The 23,228-nt window shown below is 40.6% G+C and overlaps 2 protein-coding genes across 8 annotated transcripts in view; one reads left to right on the top strand and one right to left on the bottom strand.

The window, feature by feature from the left end:
- The window catches only part of slc25a15a (solute carrier family 25 member 15a), a 29,335-nt gene extending 15,400 nt beyond the window's left edge, over positions 1-13,935 (top strand). For all 6 annotated transcript variants that reach the window (XM_059964017.1, XM_059964021.1, XM_059964016.1 and 3 more), the window contains exons 4-7: positions 812-952; positions 4,219-4,391; positions 8,310-8,468; positions 13,144-13,935. In XM_059964017.1, coding sequence (XP_059820000.1) covers positions 812-952; positions 4,219-4,391; positions 8,310-8,468; positions 13,144-13,265 — 595 coding nt within the window. In that variant the 3' untranslated portion in view covers positions 13,266-13,935. The remainder of the gene's footprint in view (positions 1-811; positions 953-4,218; positions 4,392-8,309; positions 8,469-13,143) is intronic.
- Positions 4,406-23,228, bottom strand: part of tpte (transmembrane phosphatase with tensin homology) — an 87,441-nt gene continuing 68,618 nt past the window's right edge. For both annotated transcript variants that reach the window (XM_059964014.1, XM_059964015.1), the window contains 5 exons: positions 16,792-16,887; positions 16,643-16,713; positions 14,999-15,080; positions 13,939-14,016; positions 4,406-5,101 (listed from right to left, as the gene is read on the bottom strand). In XM_059964014.1, the coding sequence (XP_059819997.1) occupies positions 13,942-14,016; positions 14,999-15,080; positions 16,643-16,713; positions 16,792-16,887 (324 nt within the window). In that variant the 3' untranslated portion in view covers positions 4,406-5,101; positions 13,939-13,941. The remainder of the gene's footprint in view (positions 5,102-13,938; positions 14,017-14,998; positions 15,081-16,642; positions 16,714-16,791; positions 16,888-23,228) is intronic.

Below are 23,228 nucleotides of genomic sequence, written 5' to 3'. Positions count from 1 at the left end.
CGAGGAGTCCATCAACCCCAGGTTGGGTTCCTGCAATAAAGCATTCTTCATGCACTTGTTGTGTAGATGTATTAAACGTCACCCGTGCACTTATGTCCTAGATTTATAGGAGTTGCCTGCTGGTAGGATTCTTCAGATACTTTATGTAAATAGTTTTTAATGCTGAATCGCTGACCTTTTACCAAGGTCTTACATCCTGCATTGAGTGAGAATTGCAATTATGGATAAAGGAAGGTTTCTAAGTTTTTAGTATTATGTATTTAAGCTGTAGGTATTGAGCATGATTAGTAAGAAGAGTGCATTCTGGAAGCACTTCCAACTGTTGAGATTTAACATAGAACATAAAACGGTACAGCACAATACCAACCCTTCGGCCCATGATGTTGTGCCCACTCTTTAACCTACTCCGAGGTCAGTTTAAACCTTCCCTCCCAAGTTGCCTTCCATTTTTCTTTCATCCATGTGCCTGTTTAAGAGTCTCTTGTACATTCCCAATGTATCTGCTTCTACCACCACCGGCGGCAGTGTGTTCTATGCATTTACTACTTTGTGTGCAAAAAAAAAGCCTCTGACATCTTTCAACCTTCCTCCCCACCCCACCCCAGCTTTCCTCCAGTCACCTTAAAAATCCAGGTAGCATCCTGGCGAATCTCCTTTGCACCCTCTCCGGAGTCTCCACATTGTTCCTATAATGAGGGGTCCAGTACGGAACATAATGCTGCAAGCATGATGTAACCAGAGTTTTATTGAGCTACCCAATCCCTGACACGTTCTTCTTGTTGTTTCATGACTGGTTTACCTGCCGTTTCAGTGATATACAGAAAGCTACTTCTGGTTCACTGGCCTCCGTGTTCGCCTCATTGGCCATCTGCCCAACAGAGCTGGTTAAATGTCGCCTTCAAGCAATGCATGAAATGAAAACCTCAGGGAAGCTTACAGAAGGACACCCCAGGTATATCCGTTCTACTATTACATCATGAGAAAGCTCTGTTTACTTTGAAACAGTACTGTCTTTGTGAGAATCTATATCCAGATCAAAGCTGCCTTGGAAGCAAAATACTGCAGACAGTGGAAATCTGAAATGCAAATTGCAGGAAATAATTACAGGTCAGTGATGTCCTAGGAGAAAGAAATGCCCCTTTTTTCGGGAGGAGGGTGCAGTCCTGATGAAAAATTTGGGAAGTCGGTAACCTGAAACATAAATGGTGCTTTATCCACCTTCACATGCTGCCTTATCTACTGAGTATTTCCAGCATTGTCCATTTGCTTAAAGTCAGATTAGATTTAAAAACTGATTTTATAGAAAGCAGATTAGAGCATATAGCTCCAATCCCTTCAAAGTCAAGTAATATGTCACTTTGTAGCCTTGCATTTTATAGTTTACATAAGATTTAGATTTAGCCAAGGTTAAATCTTTCCACTGTGCAAGAATTCCTGTCACTAATCTTACTTAAAAGTTCGGTTGTGGTGTGTTTTGTACTATAAAGCAATAGACCCTGAGGTGAAAGGATGGGGTTGTGTGCCCAGAGTAAGCTTGTAATTTCGGCATTGCTTATCACCACTGCTCATGTGAGTGACTGAACAGGAGTATCAGTACATGATATGCAGGCAGGCTTTTTCACTTGGCAAATAGTGAATAGTGGCAGCAAAACTTTGCAAGTAACTTGTCAGCCTGCCCTATTGCTGATGCTGGACCAAGGTAAAAGATACCGACAATAAATCCTACCAAAAATTACAGAAGGAGGTGGCTTATTTTGAAAATTTTGTCCACGTAACAAATGAGTAAACTAAACTGGGGATGATGCCTTGTGCAACCCTAAACCTTTCCTCCTGCTGGTCAATTTGAGTTCACTCATTCTGCTATAAACCAGTGTTTGCATATGGTAACCAGGATAAAGGTTTAACAGTGGAATTTTGAATCTTAGATGACCCAAAATGAGGAACTTTTAGTGAAGAGAGCAAGTGAAATACTTTGTGCTGACTCTAATCTATATGTTCAAACCAATCTTTGTTTCCCTACATTGCATTAATTACTTAGTAATGTGCAATTCAGACCAGCAGACCCAGTTTGGGAAGATTTAGCAAAGAATTATTGGATCAGGCCGGCAGCCAGTGTTACACATTGAATGTCCATATTAGGAAATCCTCAATATTAACAGAGAAGTGCTCTGCAATGCAAACATGTTGCTGTAAGATAAAACAAGAATTTTTAAGAATGGTTTGTCCTTTATACTCTGAGTAACATGCACACTCTGGTTTAAGGGTAACTTTTTCCCCTCTGCCTGTCCTTTATCACAACCATGCCACTAATTAGACCCCAATGAGAAATTCTGTTCTGACCTACCAGCAATTAGAAGTGGCTTTAAAAAAAAAAGCAAATTGTTGTAAAGTTACTTCACATTGCAGGTCTTTGCAGTGGAACTTTTGGGGGGATGTATGGGGAAATGGGGGGGGGGGGCATAATTTCCTTGTTTGTGAGGAGTATTCTTTTATGGGATGCCAGATAAGTTGTACTGTTTCTTCACACAGACACATTGGTTAAAAAGGCAATTTTTAACCAAAAGAATTTACTTAGTTATTTCAAGATACAACGTGGAACAGGCCCTTCCTGCCCAACGAGCTGCACCAGCAAGCAACCCACCTACTTAACACTAGCCTATGCACAGGACAATTTACATTGACCAGTTAAGCTACTAAACAGTAGGTCTTTGGAGCGTGGGAGTAAACCGGAGCACGTGGGGAAAAACATACAATCTCCTTCCAGACAGCACTGGAACCGATCTCCGAACTCTACTCCCATTTAGTAGTGTCGTGCTGACCCCTGTGTTACCATGGCCCCCATGTTCTCTTATTACATTCTGGCCCTTCAAGTCTGTGACATGGACGTTAACTCCCCAGATTATCCTACCTATACCTCCAAGTGGAAATTTGAAGTAATCAATTAACCATTAGAGTATCTGAGAGTTGGGGGTGGGGGGCAGGGTCAAACAGTTATGGGAGAATATGTAAACATCACTCAGTCAGCCTGAGGGTTGATGGAACAGTGAGGCAGCAGTGCTCCCTGCACTACCATTACTCTACTATGAATTTTATGGCTGAGCATAAAGAACTACTGAGGACATAATAATGACATGTTTATGGTTTTATTAGAAAGTGCAAGTGGAGCAGATCTTCATAAACCTTTGCTACAGTCTCCAGAGGGATTCTTTTACCAAAGTTCTATGTGGAATTCGGGAACATAAGAAAATCACAGAAGTAGACCACTTGACCCCTCAGTACTGCCCTGCCATCCAATATGATCAAAGACAAGTTGGCACAAGTCTCATTGTTGGTTTCCCATGGTCTTTAATTCCTTGATCTTAAAAATGCATATCTATTTCCTTGTCAAGTACCCCTGTGATCTAGCCTCCTCAAAGCTCTGGGGGTAAGAATTCATTGCACGGTCTACTTTTCAACACTTTGGAAGTTAGAATTTTGAAATACCATCTGGAAGCTGCGAGCAGCTCAATTAAAAATCTTCAGACATTCATGCTATTTTTAAAAAAAAAACCAACAATGTCCATTTAAAACCATATTGTTTTCTTAGGGTCACAGTTATAGAATAGTAGAAACACTCGTTCACATTAATCTTGATTTATTCTCGTCAGCTCTCCCATCTTCCCCTCCCCCCCCAAGATTCCACCCTTGAGGGGCAATTTACAGCAGACAACTCACCTACCAACTTGCATACCTCTGGGATATGGGAGGAAACCCATGTGGTCACAGAAGGTTGTCTAAATTCCAAAAAGCAGCACCCACATATTAATTCTGAGAACATTTAAGACCAGTATTACTTGTTTTGAAACTTTCCTTTGTCTATGGAAATGAAGGTCCTATGGAACTTTGTGCTGGACTATGAGGTGATGAAAACGAAGGATAAATTCTAATTTCCTTAAATATCGGGCATATCAACACAATACTGTAAGGGGAACAGTATGTATGATGGAACATTGACCCTTCTCTTTGATGCCCGGTTTGACAGGATTCATTTGTAGAAGGAAGGGAGTAAGTTGACTGTTCATTAAATACCAATGCACTTTGGGAGTTGAATGTGTTTAACTAGGTGATGTTTATCAATGAAACCATGTGTCTCAATCTTGCTGTAGCTATCGGTCGCACTGCCAACCGTAATCCAGGTAAGTCCTTAATACGTATATGCACTTTTTCTTTTTTTTTTAGTACTGTTTGGGCAGTGATCAAAAACGTTCTGAAAACTGATGGTCCTTTTGGCATGTACCAAGGTCTAACAAGCACTTTGATGAGGGAGATGCCTGGCTATTTCTTCTTCTTTGGTGGCTATGAACTGGGCCGCACTTTTTTCACACGTGCAGGCCAGACCAAAGATGATCTAGGTAAGTATCTGAAGCAAATGGAAAGTGATGTTTATTAAACATAACAGAACCAAAAACCTGAAGCTTAGTGCAACCAGTTATTTGCTGTACATAACTATTCTTGTTTGTCGCAACAGAACTTCCAAAGTGTCTTACTTTGCATTTTAGTCATTATTCTGAAACAAGTGTTCAATTTTACAATAATAAATATCACTTTGTATAATGGTTCATAAATTTGGAAGTAGAGCATTATTCTTTTGCAATAATGAAAATGTCTGAGGCATTAAGTATTCACAGGCATGTTCCCCGAAGATTACTGGACCTGATAGCTTTGGAATTGGAGTTTGTAATGCAGCAATAGGCCAGTACTTTCCCCAATACATCACCAAAAAAAATAGTTGGATCAAATTGGTGTATCAGAGATAATGGGAAGATGTCCACGTTCTCCTCAATGAATATTCTTGGATCAGGTTCCAGTTTTGGAAGTTGTGAACGTGCCTCTGTGTTTGGTGAGAGTTCACAGACACCACCCTGATCTAGCTAAGTACCTGAAGCAAATGGGAAGCAAGGACACCATCCTCAGTACAAACAGATTTCCTTTTTCACATTAGGGGTGTTTCAGAGTTAAACCTGGAAACTCCCATGCTTTTATTCCAGGACTGCAGAGGCAATATTCTTCACATGTGCCTCAGATAGAACCACCACCTCCATTTCCACTCTGCTCTGGAATCCTGTTGAAAATATGGCAGATAAATCTCATAGTCATCTCAATGATCAATCTGAGACTAAAGAAAACTAAGCTGTCAGATACATCACGTAACGTTGGTCCAGCACGTATACCAAACCTAGAAAAATAACATACACGGACACTAGACCCAAAATCAATTCTGGCAAGTTGATGCAGACACTAATAAAGCAACAGACACAAAATGCTGGAAGAACTCGGCAGGTCAGGCAGCAGCTGTAGTAATGAAGTTGATGTTTTGGGCCAAGGCCCTTCATCGGGATGGGAAAGGAAGGGGGAAAGATGCCAGAATCAAAAGGAGCCAGGAGGACAAGCTAGATTGTGATAGGTCAGGATGATAAAGGGCTGGAGAGGAAGGAATCTAATAGAGAGGAGAGCGTTGGAATATTGGATGTTGGACTAGGGCATCGAAGGATTTCTGTCTCTCCTCCAATGTATAAAGTTCTTGGAAGCAAGTTTTTTTTTAATCCCTTGAAAAAGCATCCAAATACCATTCTTTGCCAACTTTGCATTATTTTCAATCTGTCTAAGTTGGTGATTTGTAAATCTAAATATTTTTTACAAAGATTGAAAATAATCCTGTATCTCCCTTCTGACATTAGGTGAGGGGTGGATTGGAGAAATAATCCCAACAGACTCCCCTCAATCCAGTAATTGGATTTTGAACATGCTGCTCTTGGGTTTAAAATTTTTCATTTTCATCATTCAGCCCTTGCCACAATTTTGAAACGTGCTGGCAAGGCACTTGGTGTAGAATGGTCCTTTTTAATTAAAGATGCATATTACCTTAGTCTTCTGTGTATTCTTCAGTGAAGCACTGTCAGTCTTAATTCTAATATGTGTACAGTAAATACTCAGTTATTTGGTACCTGCAGAAATTGAGTGGTGCTGGTTAACCTGATGTAGGGCCAGGGCTCCCCCAGCATTGCTCTGTTGGTAATGAAGTGTCCGTTCTTGGTAGAATGTAGGTTAGTGAAGTGTTTGGAAGCCCTGGTTTTACTAACCAGTTTAATCACAACCATATGAAGTATATCACTTTTGTTTTATTGCACTTGCATAGTGTGATGGCGTTCTAACATCACTACTTCAAGGACCAATCTGTGAAAGATGGCAGCAAAACCTTGGATTTTCAGGCTATATTATCGACTTCACTTTCCTTAATTAGCTACTTATTTGTAAAGTTTGATGTCAAAAGCTTTTCTCCACAGGCCCCCCACTCCTTTATCCTCCTGCATCTCTATCCTCTGCCAATTCCATATAAATTCTCAGCCAAGCAGCAATTGAAAATGTTGGATTCTAACACTGAACATCTATTCTATTGCAAAAGTGCAAAGCATTGATCTTTCCAAATTATTAACTGTTTCAAACTTGAAATATCATTTACCTGCTTGCAAACTGCCTTAATGCATCAGAAGTGTATCAAACTGAATTTTAATAACCTGTAGATCGCAATATTAGATTGACCAAATTGCAATGATCCATGAATCAAATTTAATAAAGGAAAATGTCAGGCGTTTGGTTGTCCTTTAGTGTTATGTAACTGTCTGAAAATAGTAATAGTTCTGTGCAGTGTTCAAATACCTCAGTCTTGGCTCTGTCAATAAGAAAAATATTGGAACATCTGTGGGTGATGGAATGGAGAAACTAAAAACCATCTGTAATGCAGGGCATGTTCATGGGGCTTTACTTTAAAATGTCATTTGAGAGACAGTGGATAGTTGTTGTTGCAGCCTTCTGAAAAGGATTTAAATCTAAAAATTTTTCCAAACTATCCATAGAATGTAGATTTGGGAAAGTAGGAAGGACAGTATTTAAAAAGTTTCTAACCTGTGAATATCTAAAGAAAGGGGATCTAGGTAAATTATATTTGTTAGATAGTTGTTCAAAGGACAATTTGCAATAGCAACTATCTACAATATAATTATGAAAATTCGTTCAGATGCATCTAATAAAATTAAAAATGATTAGCAAAGGGAACTTAAGCTTACTTTACTTACCGAAAAATGGGGAAAAAAATTCTTCACTGAGTTAACTCAGCCTCTATATGTGCTAAACATTCATTGATACAGTTTAAAGTAGTGCACAGGGCCCAAATGTCTAAGGATAAATTAGCTCGTTATTATTCTCGTACAAGTCCAGTGTGTGATAGATGTCACTCTTGAGACAGCCTCTTTAACCCATGTATTTTGGTCATGTTCTTCTTTGAAAAAATATTGGGAAGATATCTTTGATATTATTTCAACTGTATTGAATATTGATTTACAACCTCATCCTATTACTGCAGTTTTTGGTTTACCAACGATAGAATCACATTATTTAACCTCTTCAGCGCGTCAGATGAATGGATTTCTTACATTAATGGCTAAAAGATCTATTTTGCTGAATTGGAAAGAGATTAATCTTCCCACCACATCTCACTGGTTCTCTCAAACTATGTTGTGTTTAAACTTAGAAAAAATCAGAAGTGTTATATATTATCCATCCACTAAATTTGAAAAGACTTTGGAGGCCTTTTATTCAACACTTCCATATGATGTGATTTGACCTCTTTCCAAATCCATTCTCTTGTTTTACTATATGCAGAGAGGTTCAGTTGATGACACTAATGGTTCTCTCTTTTTTGATGTTACAAACAGCCCATGTTTCTTTTCTTTTTCTTAGTTTTTGATTAGCATTGTTTAGATCAGTTTTTTGGTTGGGTATATATATATTTTCTTTTTGTATATGTTAGTCCTTCCATCTTCTACATTTGTACTTGAACATTTTTGGGCGGTTTATTACCTTTGTATTAACTGAATATATAATTATATATGTTAGCCATTAACCATGTAATCACAGTAGTTTGTGTAGCAATATTATGTTGTATCTATTATTTTGATATTAATAAAAAGATTGAAAAAGAAAGACAGGCAGTGGAATCGCCAGCAAGGCCCAATGTCCACGGAATGATTCACTGACTTCTCCTGTAAGGGAGTGCCTTAACACTCTGTACTTATCTGGTGATCAAACCCAAGATAGAGAACATGGAGTATAAAACACAAAATTGCGACATGTTATAAAACTGTTTTAAACTCTTTGTGAATATACTTTGACTTTCCGATAATGCATTGTAATCTGAATAGTCAAATGTGTAAATGAGGTGATTTTTGAGCTAATGCTGTATGAAGTAACAAACATTAATTATGTTTGTAAAGGTCCAATTCCCTTGATGATTAGTGGTGGTTTTGGAGGTGCCTGCCTGTGGATTGCTGTTTATCCAATTGACTGTGTGAAATCACGTATCCAGGTTCTCTCAATGACCGGACATCAAGCTGGTTTCTTTAATACATTCAGAAGCATTCTTAGGAAGGAAGGCAAGTACAAATATTTTTATTAATACATCAGCATCTTGCTCCTTACCAGCCCCTAACCTACCCGTACCAATTAGCTTATGTAAAGACTCTCCTTTGGTTATTCCGTTTAAGTGCTGGGGCGTGCTTGCTAAATAGCTATCATATAAAACCAGTTTTTCCTGAATGTCTGTAGTTGGGCTTTTTCCCCCTTTCCACAATTGTTTGATGATTACTACTCTTTCCCTCCAGTGTTCTCTCTTTACACCAACATAGTAATCCAGGAACTCAGCAGGCCATCTGGCAGAAGTGGGATTTTCCGGTGGCCAAACATTTTAGTTCCGATTCCATTCCAACATGATGGCCCGTGACCTCCACTTGTGCCACGATGAGGCCACCCTCAGGCTGGAGGAGAAACGCCCCATATTCCATCTTAGTAGCCTCCAACTTGATAACATGAATATTGATTTCTCCTTCCAGCTTAACAAAATTTCCCTCCCCCCCCCCTCTCATTTTATTCCTCACTCTGACTTATTACCTCTTCTCACCTGGATCCTCTCCTCCTTCTCTTTCTCCTATGGTCCACTCTCCTCTCCAGCCCTTGACCTTTCCTACCCACCTAGTTTCACCTATCACCTAACTATCCTCTTTCCCCCCACCTTTTTATTCTTTCATCTTCCCCCTTTTCCAGTGCTGATGAAGGGCCTCAGCCCACAATTTACCCTTTACCATAAAAGCTGCCTGCCCTGCAGAGTTCCACTAGCATTTAGTGTGTTGCATTGGATTTCCAGCATCTGCAGATTTTCTCGTTTGTAATACTAGTGATAATGTTTAGGTATTGGAGAGTTGGGAGCTTGGCTTTGGAGAGGCCAGGGTAGTTGCAACTGAATGAATTAAGAAGATTCATGTATGGTCAAATATGTACAAACCAGCTGTTATGTGTACAGCCTGACTGTTACACCTCAGAGTGACTGAGCTGATTTTGCCTTCAGGTTCATACCATAGGCTCTTATTGGAATCAATGGCAAATCATTGTGGAGGTAGATGGAATTGAATGCACAGTATTTAATTCCTTCTCCCTTTGGCTTCAACCTAGAGTAAATGTAGTGGGAGAAATACTCGTATAGAATGGAAGTGTGAAAGGATGTAGGAAAGATGCACTATGGACCTATCAGAGTGAGTGGATCTGTGCTTTCCAGTTGGTCACAGAAACAGACAATATACACAGCCCATAGCAATATAGGAAGAAACAATTTATTGATCAGCATCATTGAGGTAAGAAAAGTAGAGACTATCATCATAGCAGAAGAGAATAAATCACCTCTGCCCACTGCTCTATGATGGCTGATCAGTCTCTATAAACATCTTTAATGATCTAGCCTTCACAGAGATATGGGTGGAGAATTGCAGAGATTCATTCTGTGAAATTGTGACAAAAATGAATGCAAATGGACTTCAACAAACATGGCTCACATGGGAATCTAGGTGCAGATGCTAGTTTGCACCTTACAGTACCTGGTGAATTGGCAAATGGAAACACAGTTGTTGGAAACCCAAAACACAAACATTGCTGGAGACTCTGACACAAGATGCTGGAAATCCAGAGCAACACACACAAAATGCTGGAGAAACTCAGCAGCTCAGCCAGCATCTATGGAGAGGAATAAAAAGTCTACCTTTCAGGCTGAGACCTTTCTTCAGGACTGAGAAGGAAGTGGGGAGATGCCAGAATAAAGGTGGGGTGGGGGGGGGGGGATGAAAGGGAAGCAGCTAGCTGTAAGGTGCTAAGTGAAGCCAGGTGTGGGGAGTAAGGTCAAGGGATGGAGAAGAAAGAAACTGATTTGAAGGATCAGTGAATGGAAAAGTTAATGTTTTGGGTTTGGGATCCTATATTATAGTGGGGGTTCAAATGGCTGGATTATGCCTCCTCCCACCCCATTTCCTGTAGAGAACTTGTTCCATTCACACTTCTTACACCCGTCACATTTACTCTGACATTCAGCAAAGATGCTCCTGCAATGTCCGTCTTCATCTGAGCTGCCGGTCAGTGCAAGAAGTGTCCCTTGCTCTACCCTCCATGCCTTCAGCCTCTGTTCAACACATCATCCTTTGCCATTTCTGCCAATTCCAACACAGCTCCCGTCAGCCTGTCCCCTCCACTATTTAACAACTCATCCCTTCTGCAAGTCCCTGCTCTACACTTTTGTCCCCACCACTCATTCTCCATTGTACTGGACACTTCCATTGCAACACCCTGTCCTGTCATCTCCCCTTTCCACCATCCAGCTGTGGAAAGAGTCCTTCCATCTGGAGCCATGGTTCACTTCCAACCCGATGTTAACATATGCCATTCATGCTACAGGGGGAGAAACCAACTGCAGATGGAGTTTTATGAATCACCTGTATTTCATAGTGACCCTGAGCTTTTGTTGATCTGCAACTTTAATTTGGTACTGTACTCTCCACTCTGACCGTGGTCTTGCACTTAACAGGCCCAACACCTCATCTTGCATCTGGCAGCCTCCTGGCTTTCATATTGAACTCCCCAATTTTTAGCTTACACTGTAGCAGAAGTGGCCATTTCTGCCTGTTATTGTGTTGGTTTTGTTCTTTCTCCATTCTTAACATAGTCTGCCCTGTTGGTCTTTATATACCAGCCTTGAGGCTTCAAGGGTCCCTGATAACTGCCCCCATAAAGCTCATTCTATCTAATGTTTCCTTTGTTACCTCTACCAAAAATGAGCATTTATCATCTTCCAAGTTCTTAAGACCCTTCCACAAATTGCACATGTAATGACCACAAGACTTAGGAGCAGAGTTGGGCCATTTAGCCCAACGAGTCTGCTTCACTTTTCTATCATGGCTGATTTATTATCCCTCTTAACTCCATTCCTCTGTCTTCTTCCCATAACCGCTGGTACAGTACATAGTAAAAATGAGACAACATTTTTTCAGGACCATGTACATGACACAGTACAAAAACTAGACTGAACTAGAACTGAAGGTGCAAGGGGAGAGATTTAATAGGAACCCAAGGGCTAACTCTTAAAAATAGAGGGGGTGGTCTGTGAATGAGTTGCCAGAAGTGTTTGGAGGCAGGTAGATTAATATTTAAGATAAATGGAACATGGAATAGGAAAGGTTTGAAGGGATATGGGCCCAACACTGAATATGGAATTAACTTAATGGACTAGTTGGGTTGTTCTCTGCTGAACAACTTGATGACAATATTAGAGGGGATATAGGAGGGCAGAAAGAAGGGTGTCTGTCATGCTCTGTCATGAAGGATGACAAGGGTAGAGCAAGGAGTTTTTCTTTGACATTGACCATAACTGTATGGGTACAGATAAGGACAAATGCTGGTTAATTGTATAGATTCTCCCTAAACAGTAATACAAAAGAAAACTAGTAGCAAAGTTATTGCAAAATAGGCCTCAAACTTAGCCTGGGGAAGAACCAAACTCAGCCAGTGTTTGGAGAATATTCATCAAATACAGTAGTTTGCAGGATCAGCATATTCTAGGGATAGGCTATATTTAAATATTAATTTAGCAATCACAGATTAAGTCAATTTTGTATACAGTTCAAAATGGTTAGAAACAAAAGATTTTTCCATATGTAGTGATTGCTCCAAAAATTGGGGGGGGGGGGGGGAACAAGTGGTTTGCATATAGTATTCAATTCTCAAAAAAAAAATTCTATTGGACCACACTGCAGTGATCCTCCCACTGCTGACAGGTGATTGGATAGATTGACATCATGCCAAGAGGAGCAAACCCACAAAGTTTGTTATGCTCAAATAAATTATGATTGAAAAGTTAGCAGAACAATTTGAAATCTGGATATGCAAAAGCTATTCAAAAATAACTCATTTGAGAATGTTATGAGTATCATTGAGGAAGAAATGAAATATTAAAAATTACTGTGGAGGGAGATTCAAATTTCCAGTAACAGTGAGAAACTTCCTGTTAAAAGCAATAATCTTCCAAAATTCCTTGGATTCTGAAATAGTCCTAGCATATTGGAAAATAGCAAGTGGACACAATGCTATAAGACTGAAGCCTCTAGACAAGTTAGCTTGACATCTTTCAGCAAAATATTGTAATTACATTTGGAAAAGTCAAATCGTCAGGTACATTCTTTTCTGAAAGAAAAAAGTTCAGAGCTTGACATTTTAACTGTGGGTGGCTACTGTTTAAACAGTACGTCTAAGCAGGTTGGCACATTGTTCACAGTAGGATGCCAAAATGTGCCTTCAAATAGCTGAAGTTTATCAGCTTGGACAGATTTGCTAAAGACCCTAAGGGGAGGCTAAATCAGAATAAAGGAGAGACAGTTTAATTGAAGTGAATGATTAGTGGTAGATGAATGTGGTAGGAAAATCAGATCATGAATTTGAGGAGGAAGAACAAAAAAAACACTCAGCTGAGTTTGCTTCGATTATAGACACCAAAATTGGGAATTAAATTTTTGGACTAAATTGTTAACCACCAAGGAGGATAGAGTATGGAGTTAGAAACGAGAAGCTTGAAGGAGTGATAGATACCAAAAGACTTCATCCTAGTCATAATTAATACACATTAGGTTTTTAATTAAATAGAATCTAAACATGATGAATCTTTCTTGCATAGTTTTATATGTATCTGCACCAAAATGTTATTTCTCACTTGTAAGAGAGGCATTTTTTCCTTGCCCCCAGGTATCAAAGCAATATATTCTGGATTAACACCAACAATGATACGTGCATTCCCTGCCAACGGTGCACTGTTTCTAGCTTATGAACTGAGCAGGAAAGCTATGATGGACTACATGAGAAACTGAGCTGCTTTATGGAAACAACTGATGCCTTACTCCCAGGAATTTGATTGTGCTGAATTCGATATATTAGGGCCCCATCTAAAAAAATTAAAACTGGATATTTGGTATTCTACATGGAAGTAGCTGTGAAAGGAATTTCTTGGCAGGAGCTGGATTCATTCAAAAGCAACTAAACTTTAAATTTGAAACACTTAATTACTGCCAAAATTGACATTTTATAAAGATTCAGAAGTATTTAAGTTCTGAGAAGCCTTTTTCCGGTGGACAAGAGGAGCCTAAAAATCCAGTATCACAAATCAAGCTGGAAGAGAAAGTGTCAATTTTTTTAAAATTAAGAAATAAGACGGGCGAGTAATAATGAGGTAGTTATATTGCTACACTTGTCTGAATGTGGAAGCTGCCAATCCTCACTCCTGTTTCCAAAATGAATAATATTAAAAGTAACAGGATGATGTGTTCAAGGTCTTTATTGTTAGGACTGTGTGTACTGTTGTTAACAAGTTCATTGAACCCCTCGTCACAATGAGACCCTGACCAGTTTGTCCTTAAATGTCAGAATGATCAAGTACAAAGTGGAATTTAGTCTACGAAGCTCTAGGCCAGGCAAGCAAGATGCCAAATACAGTTTTGCATTGAGAAGCACAACTAATCACTTCATTCAAAAAATATTACATACCTATTACACTTGTCCTACTTCCCAAATGTAGCATCTACTTATGTAGGGAAAGAGCAGGAACTGGATCGTTTTACCCTTCTGTAAACATTATCAAGTTACAATATCACATGTCAATGCCGTTAAGAAAACATTAACTAATATCTGTTACAATGACTAGGAGAAATCTCAAACTAAGAAATCTGTATTTTACTATTTATTGAGAAATTCAAGAACTCTACAGTGATAGATGCATTTTATAACAGTTGAACAAACATTATTACCCATACTACAATCATGTTTTTGTTTGCTAGAAATCAGACAAGAAATTTACAAAGTTCCATTGAATGTGACCTAGACTCAAGGTTTGTAGCAGACAGAAATACCACTTCATTAAGCAAATATGAACAGTTCGATCACTTAGTAGGATAATTACATTGCAGCCTGTACTGTGCAGGCTTCTTGCTCCTTTCCCATCCACAGGTGCACTGCTGTGGTTGGAATCTTTTGCCCAAATACGGCACAGAGATGGATAAAATACATTCAGGCGACTGGAGTGTCAGAGGACAAATCATAACTTTTTTTTTAAATCAGCTAAAGGGTTAGGGGCAGGGGGGAAATTGCATTTTATTAATGCTGTTGTTACATTGCTGATTGTTCATATTCGTAAGAAAAGAAAGCACTGGACAGGTAAAAATATCAAAGTTTTCTTTTTTAAAAAAAAGTCTAATCCAGTCCTGGGATCACTGATAATCAACCCTCTTTGAGGTAAATACAACACTGGCAATCTTAAGGAAAAATAGGCTGAAAAAGGTTCGACATCAAGAGGGTAGGCTGCCACACCAGAACAATGACTTTGACCATTTTCCAACAGTTTTTCCTTTCAGTACAAAAAGTTCTTAAATTGGAATATCTTGCAGCAAGTAGAAGTTCCCACAATATTGTCTCTCCCCTCCTCCCCACTGAAGGCAGTACCAGACTCCCAAAATAATATTTACATTACAAACTGCCCGGAGTCATTCTCTGCTTATTCTGTTCCTGAGGTGGTACTATTTTAACTGGAATCAGGATCATCAAAATTCACCTCAACTGCAAATTTTTCACTGTAGATTTTCCAGGTTTTTGGCTTGTGGGGGTTGTCAAGTTCATCCCTGGACAAGCAGAGTCTGAAATACATAATAGGTACATTGCTAAAATGAAATAATGGAGTTTTGTCAAACTTTGGTCAGACAATGACTAGTTATTTATTCTAACTTTTAAAAGAAGGATCTGTTTGATCATTGCTGGTCCTTGACACAAACACAAGTGGTACTAGTAATTTTTTAAAATACGCTGCAATGGGGACAAACCCATATTTAACTTTTCAAAGCAAACCAAAAGTTTTACAAAATTCCTGCTTGCAAAGTCAAGCAGTACAAATTAGCTGGTATAATTTTGCTGGTATACTTTTAACTGAAAGCAACCTTGAAAATCAATACTGAATTCTACAAGATAAAAGATATATCTTTGGGTCTATTGTTCAGCATTATAGACAAAGTGGGATTTTGACTGAGGCACTGCTACAATACAATAGCAATTCCAGCACCTCAGTATGCAAATATAGTTTTCAGCTAGGGTGAACTTTCCTTCCTCACCTCTGCCCCAGCTGATTATATGACAATCATTATAGCAAATTGTCAAGAAATATCCAAAAAAAAATAATCACAAGAGATTCTACAGGTGCTGGAAATTTTGAGCAACAGAATGTGAGAGGAACTCAACAAGTGGAACAGCATCTACGGAAGGGAATAAGCAGTCAGCATCAGTGAGACCCGACACAGTCTGGGGGACCACTTGGTCGAGCACCTTCACTGCCTGCCGTGAAAGGCAGGATCTCCTGGTGATTACCCATTTTAATTTGACTCTCCATTTTCGTTCTGATATGTCTAGCCATGGCAGTAGAGGAGACAATGATGAGGCCAAACACAAGATGTACATGTAAAACCTCATTGTGCCTGGGAGTAATCTCCAACCTGATGGCATGAATGTAATTTCTTCAACTTCCTCCTCCTCCTCCTCCCTGGTTTTCCATTCCCTATTCAGGCTCTGCTCTTACCTTTTTTCTCCTAACCTGCTCATTTTCTCCCTCTGGTTTCCCTCCTCCTTCCCCTTCTTCCATTGTTCACAGTCCTTCATCAGATTCATTCTTCAGCCCTTTCCTTACCTTTTCTACCCTCACCGACCAATTTTTACTCTTTTCCCCCCACCCACCCTAATCTGATCTGCCCCTTACTGGAGCTCAAATGTTGACCGTTTATTCTGCATCAAAGATGCTGCTGTACCATGGAGTTCCTCCAGCATTTTGTGTGCTGCTCAAGAAATAACCAGTGTTTGATTAGATGTACAACTTGGGTTGTTCCCTCCGACTGTGAGCATACTTTCCAGAACATTATGAAGCAGGCATATGTCTACATGCAAAATGAGTTCAAATCTTCAATGTGAAATTTGGAAAGTAAACTTCAAAATAAATTCAGATAAAATGCATTACTTGTCAAACTATGTAAAAGATCTACTTGCAATGGTTAGCTTGCACTTTCCTGCTTGGTATTAACCAGTATTTTAAGTTTGCGCTTCGGACTTCGGCCTCAGAAGTCATACGAGTGCCCACAGACGTTGACTGCGCAGCACATTCGTCTTCCTCGGACTTCGAGAGACTACTACTATTCAAAAAACTGTAATTGGACTATACCTATTATTTACAATGAAAGATGTGTTGAACCAAAAGTAGAATGGACAATCATCATAACCTTTGGGTAGGCCCTGAAAAAGAAAAATATTGTAAGTTTTGTTTTATTTTTTTTACAAATTGGAGAATAATAAATATTTAAATGAACTTACCCCATTAGATTCAAATCTGACTTTAACATCACCACTCACTTCAGGCCCATTCTCCAAGCTAATTATTGCAGAGTTACTTCCAGCATCAAAGAACAGCTGTACACAAAAATTTTGTATTAAATGTGGGGATCTGTAAAATGCATAATTAACATGACAACAGTACAGACGTTTGGTTACTATTTGGGATAGCTGTCTTCATGCAAAGCATGGAATTCAAAACATATATGAAGCTTGAACATCAACAATGAAAGAAAGATAGAGTGGATCCGCAGAGTCAGTGGAGAGAGGAATGAATAATAGTACACAGCAGAGAAAAGGATGTATTAATAGTTTTTAAACTACTCCTGTTTCCACAGACCAAACAGCAGATCAACCATGCTTTCCTCCACCATGTTTGTTCCTATCAACCATGCACATCAGAAATCCTCCCCCAATCCTTGCAGAAGGAAATTCTGCTCAGCTGTTTGTTCTTGCTCGTGGCCAACACCAACCAGCCCATGCAGTCACTTGAAGATGGGCAATTCAGCTGAGCAAAACCCTGTGACAGCCCATTTCTCTCCTTCCCACCATCCCCAAACAAATACCATGAAGCTAATTGCAGGTGACAATTTGTCCTGTACAATTGCTCTTCATTCTGATGCTCACTGCTTTCCTCATTTTCCTTGAGCTTCTACCACTCATCTATTCCTACCTGCCCAGGCTTTTCCCAACTTTTTCAGAAAACTACCCAATGCTATACTGGAGACAAATGAGCACACTTACGCCTTCATGCTATCGGGTTAAGAAAAATGCTGATATTTATTATTCATTCCCAACTGCCCTAGAACCAAATGTCTTTCTAGGCTTTTCCACAGGGTGATTAAGAGTGAATCACACTCATGTAGGTCTGAAATTAAAGTTTATTTTTGTCATGGGTGAGAATGATTTTTTTTTTGCACAAAGGACTGTAGGGAATCTGATGCACTCTTACGACAATCCACTAATTTTGTGGCCAATCTCCATTTTAGCTAAATGGAATAGACTTTGAAACATATTACAGCTTGTAACTGGACATCCAGATCTGTTCTGTGATTAAGAACAGCAAAAAGGTACTCTACACTCTAATCTCAAGGCCTGGCATATTCTTCATTTCACCATCTAGTCAGGGGATCAACCCTGGCTTAATATATCAATCACACACCACATTGCACAAGTTCCTGAGGAGTGTCCTTAATTACATCTTCAGCATCCTTTTGATAATTTTGTTTATTCTATTATGCAATCTCACAACCAACTAATGCATCATTTCAAAGGTCGACAGTCACCTTTAGTTATGAATAGTAGTGAGGAGACTCTAGGAACATTCCAACCCTCAATGATACCAACTTCTGGCCAAATCTTCAATGTTCAGACCAACTAAAGACCAGGCAGATGTATTTGCAAATACATGCAGACAGAAGGGATGCAAAACATTACGGTAGTGTAGTCAAGTAGCACTCACTCACTGATACCCAGTTTGAATTTAATCAGGACCACTGTCTCATCACATCATCTCTGACTTTATAATAGAAGGATATTGATGAAGCAGATGATTGATCCTTGAATACTGTCCTTGGGAACTACTGCAGAGAAGATCAACATCTAACTACAAACTTGTTTTGAGAGATTCATCTCCAGCCATTGGATTGTTTTCTCCTTAATGTCCACTTGCTTCAGCATTACCATGGTTCCTTGATGTCACACATGGTCAAACCTTGCCTTGAGGCCAGGGCCAGTCATTCTTACCATCATCTCTGGAATTCAACACTAAACAACGTCCACGTTTAGGATAAGTGTTTGAATCCATTCATCACCTTTGTACAAGAAACCTATTCATTTTCAGATTTAGGTTATTTCTTCAGTGGTCTGATCAAGGCACGACTGCAAGCACATGGGCGTCGGCCAATTAGAATAGCGAGAAGAGTTTAAAAGGAGAGGGTAATTTCTTCAGCTGTTTGATCGAGGCACGACTGCGCAAACGCATAGATGTCAGCCACAGCCAGTTAGAACAGTGGAAGAATTTTAAAAGAGACAGCTTTATAGAGCAGGCGCTAGGAATAGGAGGGCTTTGGCGTTAACAGGTCTAAGCCAGGTAGAATACAGACAGGAAGTGTGTGTGTGAGGCCGGGGTCCTGTGCTGGGTGTCAGATCTGGGAAGTCTGGGAGACTCCTAGCCTCCCGGAAGGTCACATCTGCATCAGGTGCGTCCTTAGGGACCGTGTTAGGGAACTGGAGATGCAGCTCGATGACCTTCATCTGGTCAGGGAGAGTGACGAGGTGATAGGAGCTATAGGCAAGTAATCGCACCGGGGCCTTGCGAGACAGATAAGTAGGTAATAGTCGGGAGAGGGAAGGGCAGGAGTCAGAGGCTAGAGAGTACCCCCTTGGCTGTCCTCCTTAATAATAAGTGCTCCTGCTTGATTACTATTGGGGGGGGGTGGGGTGCCCACCTGGGGGAAGTAACAGTGACTGTGCCTCTGGCACAGAGTCTGGCCCTGTGGCTCAGAAAAGTAGGGAAAGGAAGAGGATGGTAGTAGTGAAAGGGGACTCTATAGTTAAGGTGTCAGATAGGCAATTCTGTGGACACAGGAAAGAAACACGGATGGTAGCTTGCCTCCCAGGTGCCAGGGTCTGGAATGTTTCTGATCACATCCATGACATCCTTAAGTGGGAAGGAGAACAGCCACAGGTCATGGTACATATTGGTACCAACGACATAGGTAGGAAAAGGAGGAGGTCCTGAAGCAGACTACAGGGAGTCAGGAAGGAAGTTGAGAAGCAGGACCACAAAGGTAGTAATCTCGGGGTTACTGGGTGTGCCACGTGACAGTGAGTACAGGAATAGAATGAAGTGGAGGATAAACATGTGGCTGAGGGATTGGAGCAGGGGGCAGGAATGCAGATTTCTGGATCATTGGGACTGCTTGTGGTGTGACCTCCACAAAAAGGATGGGTTGCCCTTGAATCCCGGGGGACCAATATCCTGGTGGGGAGGTTTGCCAAGGCTATTGGGGAGAGTTTAAACTAGAATTGTTGGGGGGTGGGAACCAAACTGAAGATATTGGGGAATAGGCGGTTGGCTCACAAATAGAGAAAGCTTCGAAACAGTGCGAGAGGGAGGATAGGCAGGTGACAGAGAAGGAACAGGCTCAGACCGATGGTTTGAGATATGTCTATTTTAATGCAAGGAGTATTATGAACAAAGCAGATGAGCTTAGAGCATGGACGAGTACTTGGAACTATGATGTGGTGGCCATTGTGACTTGGATGGCTCAGGGGCAGGAATGGTTACTTCGAGTACCAGGCTTTAGATGTTTCAGAAAGGACAGGAGGGAGGCAAAAGGGGTGGGGGTGTGGCACTGCTGATCAGAGATAGTGTCATGGCTGCAGAAAAGGAGGAGACTATGGAGACTCTGTGTGTGGAAGTTTGGAACAGGAAGGGGGACAATAACTCTACTGGGTGTTTTTTTATAGACATCCCAATAGTAACAGGGACATCGAGGAGCAGATAGGGAGACAGATCCTGGAAAGGTGTAATAATAACAACAGAGTTGTCATGATGGGAGATTTTAATTTCCCAAATAGCGATTGGCATCTCTCTAGAGCAAGGTGTTTAGATGGGGTGGAGTTTGTTAGGTGTGTTCAGGAAGGCTTCTTGACACAATACTGTATGTAGATAAGATTACAGGAGGAGAGACTGTACTCGATTTGGTATTGGGAAATGAACCTGGTCAGGTGTCAGATCTCTCAGTGGAAGAGCATTTTGGAGATAGTGATCACAGTTCTATCTCCTTTACAATAACATTGGAGAGGGATTGGAACAGACAAGTTAGGAAAGCATTTAGTTGGAGTAAGGGGAAATATGAGGCTGTCAGATGCAGGAACTTGGAAGCATAAGTTGGGAACAAATGTTCTCAGGAAAATGTACAGAAGAAATGTGGCAAATGTTCAGGGGATATTTGTGTGGAGTTCTGCATAGGTACGTTCCAATGAGACAGGGAAAGGATTGTAGGGTACAGGAACTGTGGTGTACAAAGGCTGTTGTAAATCTAGTCAAGAAGAAGAGCTTATGAAAGGTTCAAAAAAAGAAAAAAACTAGCTAATGATAGAGATCTAGAAGATTATAAGGCTAGCAGGAAGGAATTTAAGAATGAAAATAGGAGAGCCAGAAGGGGCAATGAGAAGGCCTTGGCAAACAGGATTAAGGAAACCTCAAGGCATTCTACAAGTATGTAAAGAGCAAGAGGATAAGGAGAGAGAAAAAAGGACTAATCAAGTGTGACAGGGGAAAAGTGTGTATGGAACCGGAGGAGATAGCAGTGGTACTTAATGAATACTTTGCCTTGGTTTTCACACTGGAAAAGGACCTTGGCCATTGTAGAGATGGCTTACAGCAGACTGAAAAGCTTGAGCATGTAGATATTAAGAAAGAGGATGTGCTGGAGCTTTTGGAAAGCATCAAGTTGGATAAGTCACTGGGACCAGATGAGATGTACCTCAGGCTACTGTGGGAGGCGAGGGAGGAGATTGCTGAGCCTCTGGTGATGATCTTTGCATTATCAATGGAGACAAGAGAGATTCAGGAAGATTGGAGGGTTGTGGATGTTGTTCTCTTATTCAAGGAAGGGAGTAGAGATAGCCCAGGAAATTATAGACCGGTGAGTCTTACTTCAGTGGTTGGTAAGTTGATGGAGAAGATCCTGAGAGGCAGGATTTATCAACACTTGGAGAGGCATAATATGATTAGGAACAAGTCAGCATGGCTTTGTGAAAGACAGGTCGTGCCTTACGAGCCTGATTGAATTTTTTGCGGATGTGACTAAACACATTGATGAAGGAAGAGCAGTAGATGTAGTGTATATGGATTTCAGCAAGGCACTTGATAAGGTACCCCATGCAAGGCTTATTGAGAGAGTAAGGAGGCATGGGATCTAAGGGGACATTGCTTTGTAAATCCAGAACTGGCTTGCCCACAGAAGGCAAAGAGTTGTTGTAGACGGGTCATATTCTGCATGGAGGTTGGTGACCAGTGGTGTGCCTCAGGGATCAGTTCTGGGACCCCTAATCTTTGGGACTTCTATAAGACCTGGATGAGGAAGTGGACGGATGGGTTAGTAAATTTGCTGATGACACAAAGGTTGGGGGTGTTGTGGATAGTGTGGAGGACTGTCAGATGTTACAACAGGACATTGATAGGATGCAAAACTGGGCTGAGAAGTGGCAGATGGAGTTCAATCCAGATAAGTGTTCATTTTGGTAGGTCAAATATGATGGCAGAATATAGTATTAATGGCAAACCTCTTGACAGTGTGGAGGATCAGAGGGATCTTGGGGTCCGAGTCCATAGGACACTCAAAGCTGCTATGCAGGTTGACTCTGTGGTTATGAAGGCATATGGTTCATTGGCTTGCATCAATCATGAGATTGAGTTTAAGAGCCAAGAGGTAATGTTGCAGCTATATAGGACCCTGGTCAGACCCTACTTGGAGTACTGTGTTCAGTTCTGGTCACCTCACTACAGGAAGGATGTGGATACTATAGAGAGAGTGCAGAGGAGATTTACAAGGATGTTGCCTGGATTGGGGAGCATGCCTTATGAGAATAAGTTTAGTTAACTCAGCATTTTCTCCTTGGAGTTACAGAGGATGAGAGGTGACCCGACTGAGGGGTATAAGATGATAAGAGGCATTGATCATGTGGATAGTCAGAGGCTTTTTCCCAGGGCTGAAGTGGCTAGCACAAGAGAGCAGTTTTAAGGTGCTTGGAAGTAGGTACAGAGGAGATGTCAGGGGTAAGTTTGTTTGTTGTTTTTTAAAAAAACGTAGAGAATGAGTGCGTGGAATGGGCTGCCGGCAACGGTGGTGGAGGCAGATATGATAGGGTCTTTTAAGAGACTCCTGGATAGGTACAAGGAGTTTAGAAAAATCTAGGGTTACTCAAAGTCCTCAGTAATTTCTAAGGCAAGGCCATGTTCAGCACAGCTTTGTGGGCCGAAGAGCCTGTATTGTGCTGTAGGTTTTTTATGTTTCTATTTAGTCTCCCCCACAATAAGATGGGGAGAATCCATATAATTAGTAGATTGTTGTGACATTAGGTTCACTGCTGTCCTCTGGCAAAAGAAAAATAAAATCTGCTATGCTTACTGATGACAAATAGAATTTCAGATCCACAACAATATCTTAATTGCCACATGGAAATCTTCAGCAAGACATTAAGAGAAACTACATTTCAGTAACCAGAGGATCTCATTAACTCCTAAAGGAGGACATTTCAAAGAGAGAACATCCAGAGCTCCAAGTAGAATGGGCACTGGAAAGACTGCTTTGATTACCACTACTGAAGCACCTCATGGATGGAACGTACTTTTGGGAAGCAGGATCCCAAAGCATGTGGATACTTTATTTGGGAGTATTGAACAT

This window comes from Hypanus sabinus, chromosome 3, assembly GCF_030144855.1.
Source record: "Hypanus sabinus isolate sHypSab1 chromosome 3, sHypSab1.hap1, whole genome shotgun sequence".
Lineage (NCBI taxonomy): Eukaryota > Metazoa > Chordata > Chondrichthyes > Myliobatiformes > Dasyatidae > Hypanus > Hypanus sabinus.
This window is presented reverse-complemented; position numbering and strand designations above follow the sequence as displayed.